Source organism: Scyliorhinus canicula, chromosome 15, assembly GCF_902713615.1.
Source record: "Scyliorhinus canicula chromosome 15, sScyCan1.1, whole genome shotgun sequence".
Taxonomy (NCBI): Eukaryota; Metazoa; Chordata; class Chondrichthyes; order Carcharhiniformes; family Scyliorhinidae; genus Scyliorhinus; species Scyliorhinus canicula.
Genome location: NC_052160.1, coordinates 42,941,865 through 42,954,948, shown reverse-complemented (window position 1 = coordinate 42,954,948; position 13,084 = coordinate 42,941,865). Strand labels below are relative to the sequence as shown.

At 50.3% G+C, this 13,084-nt stretch overlaps 1 protein-coding gene across 11 annotated transcripts in view; it reads right to left on the bottom strand.

Moving 5' to 3' along the window:
- LOC119978927 (probable helicase with zinc finger domain) overlaps positions 1-13,084 on the bottom strand; it is a 607,351-nt gene that overhangs the window by 237,283 nt on the left and 356,984 nt on the right. For all 11 annotated transcript variants that reach the window (XM_038820871.1, XM_038820872.1, XM_038820862.1 and 8 more), the window contains one exon: positions 6,677-6,905. In XM_038820871.1, the coding sequence (XP_038676799.1) occupies positions 6,677-6,905 (229 nt within the window). The remainder of the gene's footprint in view (positions 1-6,676; positions 6,906-13,084) is intronic.

Here is a 13,084-nt window from a genome sequence, read left to right as displayed (position 1 = left end):
CCGTACTGGGTGGGTGCTTGCAGCGGTTCCCTGTTTCAAGCCCTTGGTTGTGGCACTTTGTGGCCCTGTTCCTTTTCTGGCCTCTTTTGTCCCTCATTTCCCCTCCCTGGTCTCTCGCACCCTGAGTGCCCCCCCCCCCCCCGCTCTCTCCCTTTTCCCCCCTCCCCTGTATACCCCTCCTTTGCCCCTCTAGCCCCTATTCCTGTCCTCATTTGCTCTCCCGACTTTGATGGGTGATCCCCCCCCTCCCCTGCCTGGCGCCTTCCCCCCTGTTGGGGGTGCGCCGCGGCCCTGCTTTGTCGCGTGCCCCCGTCGCTAGCTTTCCTGCTAGTACAGTGGCTCCCCTCTCGGAGGTTGCTGTCCCGCTTCTCCTCTGCCTGGCCTCTACAGTTTTCTGCCCGCTCCTCCTCCACCTTACCCTGCGCCCCTCTCGCCTGCTCTCCCTTCTCCAAAACTCCCGTTCCCTCGTGCTGGGGCCTGGCCTCCCACCTGGAGCGGTCCCTTGGGCAGTGGGTTGTTTTTTGTTCTGGGTGTTCCTGCTGGGGGGGAGGGGGCTGGCTTTGCCTCGCCCCTCCCCACTCCCCCGTCGGCGTGTCGTTTCTCCTTGCCATGGGCCCCTCGTCCCTACCCCCCTGGCGTTTTTCCAGCCCGTGCTCCTCGACGAACCTATTCGCCTCAGCAGGGGCTGTAAAGAAATATTCCTTGTTTTGGTATGTGACCCAGAGTTTTGCTGGGTACAGCATACCAAAACGCACTTTGCTCTTGTAGAGAGCTGCTTTCGCTCTGTTGAACTCAGCCCGTCTCTTAGTTATGTCCGCTCCAAGATCCTCGTAGACTCAGGTGGCGTGCCCTCCCCATTTGCAGGCTCTATTTTCCTTGGCCCAGCGCAGGATTGTCTCCCTATCCCGGTACCGGTGCAGTTTGGCTATGACTGCTCTCGGTTGTTCCCCTGCTTTGGGCTTCGGGCGCAGCGACCGATGAGCTCTGTCCATTTCCGGTGGGGTGGGAAAAGTGTCCCTCCCCACTAAGGTGCCCAGCATCGCAGCCACGTATGCTGTGGGGTTTCTGCCCTCGATCCCCTCTGGCAGGCCCACTATCCTAACATTTTGCCTTCTCGAGCTGTTTTCCTGGTCGTCTACCCTGCCCTTCAGGCTCCCCTGTGTTGCACCCAGTCTCGCCACTTCCCTCTCCAGGGCCGTGACCCGGTTGCTCATGTCGGTCGCTGCTTTCTCCAGCTCTTTAATGGTTGCCTCATGGGCTTCCAGTTTCTCCCCTTGGGCATCCACTTTCTCCTCCAATCTGGTCAGAGCCTGCTGCACCCCTGACATGGCCCTGGCCACTGCTGCCTGTACTGCGGCCTCTGCGTCCGCTTTCAACTCTGCCTTGATTGCCTGCAGCTGCTCCCTCACCACCTCGGCAAAGGCTGCCTTCCAATTCACGCCCCCCTCTAACCCCAGGGGAGAGGGTACCTGTCTGTCCAGTTCTTTTTGATGCGGCGATACATCCGTCCCGCCGCTTCGTGTGCTGATTTGTTCGCCTGAGCTGGCTTGCCCTTTGTCCCATCTGCTTCTGGTGCCCCCTTTCCCTTGGCTCCCTTCTGGCATTTTTTTCTCCCCCTTCCCTTTCATCTTTTCTTCTCCCCTTGTTTTTCTTTTCCCCCCTTTTCCGCACCCTATTTTTATTTTATTTATTATTATTATTATTTATTTTTTTTATTTTTTTTATTTCCCCCTCCCCTCTCCTCCCTTCTTTCCTTTACCCCTTTATTTTATTTATTTATTTCGTAATTATTTTCTCTCCTCCTCCCCGCTTTTATGCAACTCCTCTCAGATGGACTTACTTTTGCTGGGAGCGAGTGTAAAAAGAGAGAAAATAGTATATATACCCCTCCCTCTCTCTTTAACAGTTTTCTTTTGGGTTTAAAAAAAAAGAAATAAAAGTCCTTTTTTGTTTTCTCTCCCCCTTCCTCTCTCCTCACTCACCCAGGAGAGAGAGAGAGAGAGAGGCTTTTGCCCAGTCCCTTTGTTCTTGCCACGTGGTGGTCGCTGCCGTTTGGGGGGGGGGGGGGGGGGGGGTTGGACCTGTCGCTGCCGCTGCCGCACCGATCCTGCCGCCGCCGAGCCCCTCTGCTGCCGCCGCTGCCACCAAGCCCCTCTGCTGCCGCCAAGCCCCTCTGCTGCCGCCACTGCCGCCAAGCCCCTCTGCTGCCGCCACTGCCGCCAAGCCCCTCTGCTGCCGCCAAGCCCCTCTGCTGCCGCCGCTGCCACCAAGCCCCTCTGCTGCCGCCAAGCCCCTCTGTCGCCGCCGCCGCTGCCGCCAAGCCCCTCTGTCGCCGCCGCTGCCGCCAAGCCCCTCTGTTGCCGCCGCTGCCGCCAAGCCCCTCTGCTGCCGCCAAGCCCCTCTGTCGCCGCCACTGCCGCCAAGCCCTTCTGTTGCCGCCGCCGCCAGGCCCCTCTGTCGCCGCCGCTGCCGCCACCGAGGATCCTCCGCCGACAGGCCTGCCCGGGGGGGGGGGGGGGGGGGGGGGGGTCCCTTCCCTGTTCTCTGCCGCTTGCAGGAGCCCCTCTCCCTGCGACCGCTCCGCTCGCCGACCGGAAGTCCTATATGCTCGTATAGGGGGAATTCTAAGAATAGTGGTGAGTTTTTTACTTCAGGTGTTTAGGGAGTATTATCAGGGACTGTACGAGGTGGACCCGGAGAGAGAGGAGGGGGACATGGAGCAGTTTCAGGATGAGCTGGAGTTTCCCCAGGTGGAAGAAGCAAAGAGGCAGGCATTGGAGGAGTCCCTGGGGCTGAGGGAGGTGTTGGACAATTTCACGGTATGAAGTCAGGAAAGGCCCGAGAGCCGGATGGGTACCCAGCGGAATTTTATAGGGAATTTGCGACGGACCTGGCACCACATCTGTTGGGGGCATTTAAGAAAAGCGCTGGAGAAGGGGGAGCTTCCGGAGACGTTGGCGCAGGCAGTAATTATGCTAATCCCGAGAAAGGGGAAAGACCTGGTGGAAGGTGGGTTGCATAGGCCCATATCACTATTGAACACGGATGTGAAAGTATTGGCTAAGTTGCTGGCGGGGAAGATGGAGGATTGTATCCCGGGGTGGTTGCAGAAGATCAAACAGGCTTTGTAAAGGGCAGGCAGCTCGCGAGTAATATAAGACGGCTGCTGAATGTAGTGATTAATCTGTCGGGGGCTCTGGTACCGGAGGTGGTGGTGTCGATGGACGCGGAAAAGCATTTGATCGGGTGGAGTGGTATTACTTGTTCGAGGTTTTGGTTTGGGCCGAGATTTGTGGCATAGGTGCAGTTGCTGTATATGGAACCAAGGGCGAATGTGGGGATGAATAATATGAGTTTGTGGAGCTTTGACTTACACAGGGGTTTGAGGCGGGGGTGTCCACTGCCAACATTACTTTATTTTTTTTTAAATTTAGAGTACCCAATTCATTTTTTTATCCATTTAAGGGGCAATCTAGCGTGGCCAATCCACCTACGCTGCACATCTTTGGGTTGTGGGGGTAAGACCCATGCAGACATGGGGAGAACGTACAAACTCCACACGGACAGTGACCTGGGGCCAGGATCGAACCTGGGACCTCAGCACCGTGAGGCATCATGGTTAACCCACTGTGCCACCATGCTGCCCCGTCGCCGTTACTGTTTGCGCTGATCATAGAGCTATTTCCGATGGCTCCCAGGGGGTCGGTGGAACGACAGGGGATTATGAGGGAGGGAGCATCAGGTGTTGCTCTATGCTGATGACCTGTTGCTGTATGTTTCAGATCCACTGGAGAGTATGGGAAAGATTATGGGCCTGCTGGGGAGGTTTGGCGGGTTCCCTGCATGCAAACTGAATGAAGGGAAAGCGAGGTGAATGATCTGGGACAGCAGGCAAATTTAGATGCCATTTAAAGTAGGAAGGGATAGGTTTAGGTATTTGGGGACTCAGGTAGCGAGGGAATGGACAGGATTCCATAAGTGGAACTTAACAAAGCTGGTGGAGGACGCCAGAGACGATCTTAAGAGGTGGGGTACACTGCACTTGACGTTAGCAGGGAGGTTCCAAGTGGTGAAAATGAATATTCTGCTGAGGATCTTGTTCATTTTCAGGCTCTCCCGATCTTTATACCAAAGGCCTTCTTTCGGAAATTGGATATGATCATTTCGGACTTTGTTTGAGTGGGAAGGCGCAGAGAGTCAGGATGACCCTGCTACAGAGGCAAAGGCAGCAGGTGGGGGGTTGGGGGTTGCCGAGCTTGCTTCATTATTATTGGGTGCCGAATGTGGACAAGGTGTGGCGATGGTGGGAAGCAGAAGGGTGGAGTGGGTTCGGATGGGGGAGGAATCTTGTAAGGGGTCAAAGGCAATGGTGACGGCAGCGTGCCAATGGCTCCGAGTAGGTATTCAGGGAGCCCGGTGGTGCAGTCCACGGTGAAGATATGGAATCAGTTGAGGAGGCATTTTAGGATGGAAGGGATGTCGGTGCTAACGCCACTGTGCGAGAATCATGGGTTTGAGCCGGAGGGAATGGATCGTGTATACAGGAGGTGGAGGAAGTGGGGCTGGTCAAGGTGAGGGATTTGTATTTGAAGGAAGGGTTCGCCAGTGTGGAGGAGCTAAGGGAGAGGACAGAGCTGTCGAGGGGCAGTGAGTTCAGGTATCTGCAGTTCAGGGATTTTGCGCGAAAGGTCTGCAGGTGATTCCCATGTTTGCCAGGACACACCCTGCTGGAGCAACTGCTGCTTCCGGATGTGGAATAGGAGGGAAGAATTTGGGATATATACAAGTGGCTGGGGGGGGCATGGAGGCGAGCAGGTGGTGAAGATCAAGGAGAAATGGGAAGGGGAGTTGGGAGGGGAGATCAATTGGGGAGTGTGGAGCGAGGCACTCCGTAGGGTAAATGGGACCTCCTCCTGTGCAAGGATTAGCCTGATAAGTTTAAGGTGGTGCGCAGGGTGCATATGATTCGGGCGTCAATGAGTGGGTTCTTCCAGGGGGTAGCAGATGAGTGTGAGAGGTGTGGGCGGGGGCCAGCGAATCACGTGCACATTTTGGGGTTGCGAAAAATTGGGAAGATTCTAGGCGGGAGTGTTCGCGGTCTTAGCCAGGATAGTGAAGGAGGAGGTGGACCCGGACCCTTTGATGGCTTCAGAAAAGCCGGAGCTCATGGAGAGGAGGAAGACCGATGTCGTGGCCTTCGCCTCTCTGATTGCACAGCAGCGAATTCTACTAGAGTGGCGGTTGGCACGGCCACCCGGGGTAGCAGCTAGTTTGGGTGACCTGTACGACTTCCTGCGGTTGGAGAAGATAAAGTATGTTAAGGGGCTCGGCAGAGGAGTTTGAAAAAAGGTGGGTGATGTTTGAGACCGTGTTTGAGGAGCTGTTCTCCGCGCGGGGTGGGGGGGGGGGGGGGTGAAAAAGGGGAAACATTTGTACAGACTGTATAGTCATTGCTGGGAAGTTATGTTTCCCGGAGTGTTTATGGGTTGTAACCGGTCTTGATACATGTCTGTAATAAAATACATTTTAAAAAAGTTTAACCTTTATATTTGTGACAATCATTAGAAATTCGTAGGTGGAGGGCAATTATATTTCAATAAAGAGTAAAACATTTGAGAACAGTCATTGATGGTACCTTCTGCAGAAGCACTTCACCCAAAGACTAAAAATGATTTGATGAAAGATCAGTTCACAATAATCCAATTGATAACAGACATGATCATGGCTCTGATTCTTTGTCGCCAATGAAGTAACTGGAGCAATTTTGTTGTTATTCAATCTCTGTACACACCGATATTATAATTCAGTCAGAATTGTTTGGCTATCGCTTTTTTTAAACATGCATACAAACTGACTCATCCATCAGTATTTCCATCCTTCAGTGGTTAAGCATCAGGGCATTGTGTTGCACCTCTCTTGAGAACATTGCTGAGATTGAGGAGACATAAGGGAGGCGGGCAAGAATGAGTTACACCAATTCCAGGATGAGGTTTGGATATTTCTGCAGATCATATTAACACTGGATTCCAGCAATTGTATGTGAGATACCAACACTGGATTCTAGCACTGCTGCATGGAATACCTAAATTGGGGTTAACATTCCTACATATCCTGGGTCTGCCATTTGGGCGTAATATTGCTCATTTTTCCTTTTCTTACTTCATAAGGTACTCTGCATTAAATCACCATGCAACAAGATATAAGGCCTTTGGTTCTGCTCAAGAGCAACTAAATTAATCCCTTATTATGTTATTTTTTCGGATTGAGTGTGATAGTGTAGATCATCTCATAATAGCTTCTTCAGTCTTCAATTAGAGCATTGCAGCAACTACTTATAATTGTCATTAATATAGTGTATTTCATTGCGAACGTTGTATAATTTTTCAAACTATAGCTAAACAGAACAAGGGAAAGCCAGTCATTGAATCAGAGCCTGAAATCATCTCAATCAACAACTCGACTGTTTTCCTGGTTTATTTTATTCCAACCTAATGATATTGCAGATATGTCAAATATCTAATCACAACCTGAAAGCACACAAGTACACAATGCTCATCAGTCATGGTTCTCTTGAATAGCATTAAGGTAACTGTCGCACTAATTAAATTACTTAAACTATATCAATACACTCTTGCTACTTACACACCCTAACTTCAACAAGAAATCACCAACTCACCGACATTTGCCAATGGAACAAAGGGCTACCGGGTCTCCAACCACTGCCACAAGGGACTGCGTTCTGGTGAGTATGGTATTCAGCATCCTGTAACTAGACAAGAAGCCATATTCCAGGTCTTCTGTGGATTCCTCTAGCTGAGCATCTCTCCGTCTCACAGATGATGGTGGTTCTTTGTAGGTGTGCCGTGTTCTGACTGTGCTCAGAAACAGCACTCTGAATGGTCTGTCTGTAAACAGCAGGAAAAAAAACAATACCTTCTATGAATTTACTTCTCAACACGGTCTGTAATCATGCCACATATGCTAGTTTTTTTCTTGAACTTGAAGATTGACTTTACCCTCTAACATAAAATTCCACCAAATCATTAAGTACCGCAGAATGTTATGTACAAGGTTGTTTGTATAAGAACTGAAGAACTTTACACCAAATACACTTCCCTGTCCCCAGATCCTTTGATTCCAGTATAGCCAAAAATGTATTTTTCTCAGTCTTCAATATAGTCAACAACTGAGCATCCATATCCCTCTGGCTTAGAGAATTCCCTTGAGTGAAGAAATTATTCATCTGAGAGAGAAAAAAAAGGAGAGGACAAAAAAGGAGAGCAAGAGAGATGGGCAGTACTTCTGCTCTTTTTCTTTCCCAGCCTGAGAACTTTTATTCTCAGAACTGTCTTTCACAATGAGGTTTTTCCCCCAGAGAGTCTTCCTCTTGTACAAACTTGGTGAATTTTCCAGCCTCATTTTCACTTTTCCTGAATTTAGTCTTTTGAATCCAAGCATGAGCCCCCACACATATTCCACATCCGCACAGAGACACAGCATCTTGCTGCCTAGAGCTGCTCTCCCATGACCAGATCTTGGCAGGCTAGTATAAACACCCTGCGTCATCTTCCCAATAAAATCATCTGGGGGGCACCTTTAATCTCTAACAATCAAATCACCCAGGCTGTCTGCCAAGCAGACTTCAGAACATGTCACATAACCCTTACATTTTACCTTAAAAATACAGCCCAAAATACAGGTGGCTCGCCTCCAGAACATAATCAAAGTGGGCAGGTTTAGCACAGTGGACTAAACAGCTGGCATGTAATGCAGAACAATGCCAGCAGCGCGGGTTCAATTCCCATACCGGCCTCTCCAAACAGGCGGCGAAATGTGGCGACTAGGGGCTTTTCACAGTAACTTAATTGAAGCCGATTTGTGACAATACGCTATTATTATTATTATTATAGGCAAATTTAGCCCGAAAATTCAACAGCTTCACACCCTCAATTGAGAAAGAGAAGGAACAGAGCCAGTATGCCAGCAAATGGGAGCTCCAGAAGGGACGGGAGGAGCAGAGGAAAAGGACACAAGGAACAGACGGGCGAGCTGGCGGACGCACAAGACAAGGGGGCCCCGGCCACCCTGGAGAGAAGGGGGATCGACGACCCATGCATCAGCCTCCCCCCAAACCCCCCCCCCCCCCCCCCCCCCCCCCCCCCCCCCCCCCCCCCCCCCCACCCCCACCCCCTGAGAAGGATGGAGGCTTTCTCTAAGAAGGAACTGGCTGCCACGTGAAGGACATAAATGTGGAAATCCAGGTGACGGTCAAGGAGGCAGTTACAGAGGTGTTAGTCGGCATGCAAACAGCAATCGATGGACTCGGGAAGAAGATGGAGGCGCAGAGAAAAATGATCCAGGAGCTGGAGAAGGCGTCGACGGTCCAGAGTGACAGTGGAGGCGGAAATCAAAAGGTTGGTGGCAACCCAGGGTAGCTTGAAAGCTTGAGGACCAGGAGAATAGGTCCCAGCACCAGAACATTTGGATTTTGGGTCTGACAGAGGATTTCGAGATCAGGGACCGGATGGGTTATGTAGCCCAAATGCTGGACAACCTATTCGGGAGGGAGAGCTTCCTCCCACTCCGGAGATCAACAGAGCTCACAGGTCCCTCCGGCTGAAGCCCAAGGCGGGGGAACAACCGAAGACAATTATCGTGAAATTGCATCGATACGAGGACTGTGAGAGGATCCTGGGTTGGGCAAGGCAGACGAAGGCGAGTAGCTGGAAAGGACAGAGAATCCGGGTCGATCTTGACTAAGCGCAGGGCCGAATTCAATCAGGTGAAATCGGCCCCGGACAGGAACGTGGTAAAATTTGGAACGCTGTTCCCAGCCAGGATCTGGGTCACATTCCAAAATACGGAACATTACTTCAACACCCATGCGGAGGTGCAGGTTGTTCGGTCGAGTTGTCTGGGCCAAGGGCAGGCAAGGCAGCGATGAAGGCGAAGCAGAGGAGGAAAGAGAGAAAGAAAGAAATTTGATGGACACATGATATGTATGCGCGGGTCTGTACTGCCTCGCTTTGATCAGAGAGACCGGGTCACAGGGAAGGACGAGGGCACCATCACGCAGGTGAGGGTGAGGCATAGTCGGAGGGAGAGGACAGTCAGTGGGCATGAGACAGGTGTAAGGCCAGCCCCGGGAGGGGTCCACCACGCTAGCTGGGGCAGCTAACGCAGGAAGTTCAATTGCAAAGGAGTCCACGGCATACCTCCCGGTAGGGAGGGAGTGCCTGGCCTTGGTGGGGAGGGGACACGCAAAGGGGGAGTCGGGGGCATGGGGGAGAGGGGGCGGGGGAGGAGAAGAAACACAAAGAGAACACAAAGAGAAAAAGAGTTGGTTTTCAGATTGGCTTCAGCAGAAGATAATGTGCAGGTTGAGGGAACAAGATGACGCCACAAGCAGCCACTTATCATAGAATTTACAGTGCAGAAGGAGGCCATTCGGCCCATCGAGTCTGCACTGGCTCTTGGAAAGAGCACCTTACCCAAGGTCAACACCTCCACCCTACCCCCATAACCCAGTAATCCCACCCAACACTAAGGGCAATTTTGGACACTAAGGGCAATTTATCATGGCCAATCCACCTAACCTGCACATCTTTGGACTGTGGGAGGAAACCGGAGCACCCGGAGGAAACCCACGCACACACGGGAAGGATGTGCAGACTCCGCACAGACAGTGACCCAAGCCGGAATCGAACCTGGGACCCTGGAGCTGTGAAGCAATTGTGCTATCCACAATGCTACTGTGCTCCCCTTCGGAGGGTCCTAAAACAAAGGGAAATCCCGGAGTGCACAGGCGCATCCACGTGACATACACACAGTTGGCGGTCATGCTGGGTGCCCCTTGAACAAAAGAAACTCCGGAGCACAGCAGCCCAGCCTCACGGTGAGAACGGCAAGCGAGGCCACTTTGGACGTCCCCTAACAAAGGGAAACCACGGCGTGCAGGGGAACATCCACATGGTAAGAGTGGCTGACCCCACAAGAGATGGGGGGGACAAAAACCTGCCATCAGGATTATCACTTGGAACATCAGGGGGCTCAACAGCCCGGTGAAAAGATCCAGAGTCTTTTCCCATTTAAGAATTTTGAAAGCCGACATAGTCTTCCTCCAGGAAGCACACCTGAGGGATAATGGCCGACTAAGGGGAAGGAAGAACTGGATAGGACGACCTACCAAGCATGGAATGGAATGAGGGCTAGAGGGTTGGCAATACTGTTGAATAGGAGGATGACGGTCACAGCAACAAATACGGTGATGGACCCAGTGGCACGGATTGTCCTGGAAGGGGGCACCAGTGGTGCTTGTGAATGTGTGTACCCCAACTGGGATGACGCAGACTTTATCAAAAAGACCATAGTTTCAATCCCCAACCTAGACACCCACTGACTCATTGATGATGGCAAGGGAACAGATGGAGGGGTGGACCGGTGGGGATTCATACACCTGAAGAAGGAGGAGTTCTCCTTCTCCACATAGATCCACAAAGTATACTCCTGTACAACTACTTTGTTGTGGCTAAAGCGGTGCTTCTAGGGGTAGTGAGAGCAGAATACTCCACAACAGTAATCTCGTACTATGTGGATGTGAGGTTGGAAAGGGGCCGGGCCCAGTGGCCCCATGGAGGCTGGACATTGCCCTCCTTGCCAGTAAGGCGTTTTGCGAGAGAATGTCACAAACCATCGACAGATATGTATCCTGAAACCAGAATGGGGAGGTCTCACCCTCCACATTCTGGGGGAAATAATTGCATAAGGGGCACACAGGGAAGAAAGGAGAGAGTGGTTGGGCAGGGGCTGATCAACTCGATATTGGAGGCTTCCACCACACCTCCAGCCATTGCATTCCAGACTCGAACCATTCACTGTTCTTAAAATATTTTTCTGACATTTCATTTGCTTCTTTTGCAAATCACTTTAACTCTCTGTCCTTGTGTTATCAATCATTTATAAGTCAGAGTAGTTTCGCCCTATCTACTCTGTCAAGCCTCCTCATGATATTGAATACCTCTATCAAGTTTCCTTTTGGCCTTCTCTCCAAGGAGAACAGTCTCAACTTCTCCAACCTATCTTCACAACTGAAGTTTCTCATCCTTCAAACGATTCTTGTAAACCCCTTCACATGGGCAGCACGGTAGCACAGTGGTTAGCACTGTTGCTTCACAGCTCCAGGGTCCCAGGTTCGATTCCCGGCTTAGCTCACTGGCTGTGTGGACTCTGCAAGTTCTCCCAGTGTTTGCATGGGTTTCCTCCGGATGCTCCGGCTTCCTCCCACATTCCAAAAGACATGCTGTTAGGTAATTTGGACATTCTGAATTCTCCCTCAGTGTACCCTAACAGGTGTCAGAATGTGGAGACTAGGGGATTTTCAAAGTAACTTCATTGCAGGATTAATGTAAGCCTACTTGTGACAATAAAGATTATTATATTATTATATTATTCTGCACTGTTATGACATGATACACTGGGCTAGTACGTGGTCAATTCCAGCCCCTCCTGACCCAGAGTTGCAACACAGATGAAATTAGATTTTGAATTAATATCCATGACTTTGGTTGAGTTAAATTGACTACAGTCACCAGGTTGTAAAATTTAAACACAAAGTAACGTTTTAGAATTAACAGTAATTATAATTGGACTTCGAATGGCGACAGAGAGCAGAAGGCTACATGTAATGTAGCTCCTGCCAATAACTTTGTTTTTTGGACGTTTTAACCCAGTTCCAGGGGATTTTAGTCTTGGCCATTCCTGACAAATGGACAAGCTGCAAAGGGCAAAAAAGATTGACCAAATCGATAACAAGTGAGGGTATGAAATGGGAGTATCAAAAGAAACCCAAGCAGGATATCAAACTATAATCTATCAATGTTCATACAATCTAGGAACCATTCTTTTATGTTGGAAAATAACTCCGTTATTTAAGAAAGGTGTCAGAGGGAGACCATGGAATTATAGACCAGCTAGTCTAACAACAGCTGTTTGGAAATTGCTGGAGTCTATAATTAATGAATATCTTGAAAGGTATGAGGAAGGATGTATTAGCAATTTTGAAAAACCGGAGGGTCGACAAGTCCCCTGGGCCAGATGGAATATATCCAAGGATTCTTTGGGAGGCAAGGGATGAGATTGCAGAGCCTTTGGCTTTGATCTTTGAGTCCTCACTGTCCACGGGAATAGTGCCAGAGGACTGGAGAGTGGCGAATGTTGTTCCTCTGTTCAAGAAAGGGAATAGGAATGACCCTGGTAATTATAGGCCAGTTAGTCCTACTTCGGTGGTCGGTAAGTTAATGGAAAAGGTCCTGAAGGATAGGATTTATGACCATTTGGAAAGATGCAGCTTAGTCAACACGGATTCATGAAGGGTAAGTTTTGCCTCACAAATTTGATTGAATTCTTTGAGGAGGTAACTAAGTGTATAGATGAAGGTAGAGCAGTTGATGTCGTATATATGGATTTTAGAAAGGCGTTTGATAAGGTTCCCCATGGTCGGCTCATGAAGAAAGTAAGGAGGTGTGGGATAGAGGGAAATTTGGCCAATTGGATAAGTAACTGGCTATCGCGTAGAAATCAGAAGGTGGTGGTGGATGGAAAATTTTCAGACTGGAGACCAGTTACCAGCGTTGTACCACAGGGATCAGTGCTGGGTCCTCTGCTATTTGTGATTTTTATCAATGACTTGGAGGAGGGGGCTGAAGGGTGGGTCAGTAAATTTGCTGATGACACCAAGGTTGGTGGAGTAGTGGATGAGGTGGAGGGCTGTTGTAGGCTGCAAAGAGACATTGATAGGATGCAGAGCTGGGCCGAAAAATGGCAGATGGAGTTTAACCCTGATAAGTGCGAGGTGATTAATTTTGGTAGAAAAAATTTGAATGCGGATTACAGGGTCAACGGCGTTCTGAGCAATGTGGAGGAACAGAGATATCTTGGGGTTCATGTCCACAAATTTCTGAAGGTTGCCACTCAAGTGGATAGAGCCGTGAAGAAGGTTTATAGTGTGTTAGCGTTTATTAACAGGGGGCTTGAGTTTTAAGAGCTGCGGGGTTATGCTGCAACTATACATGACCCTGGTGAGACC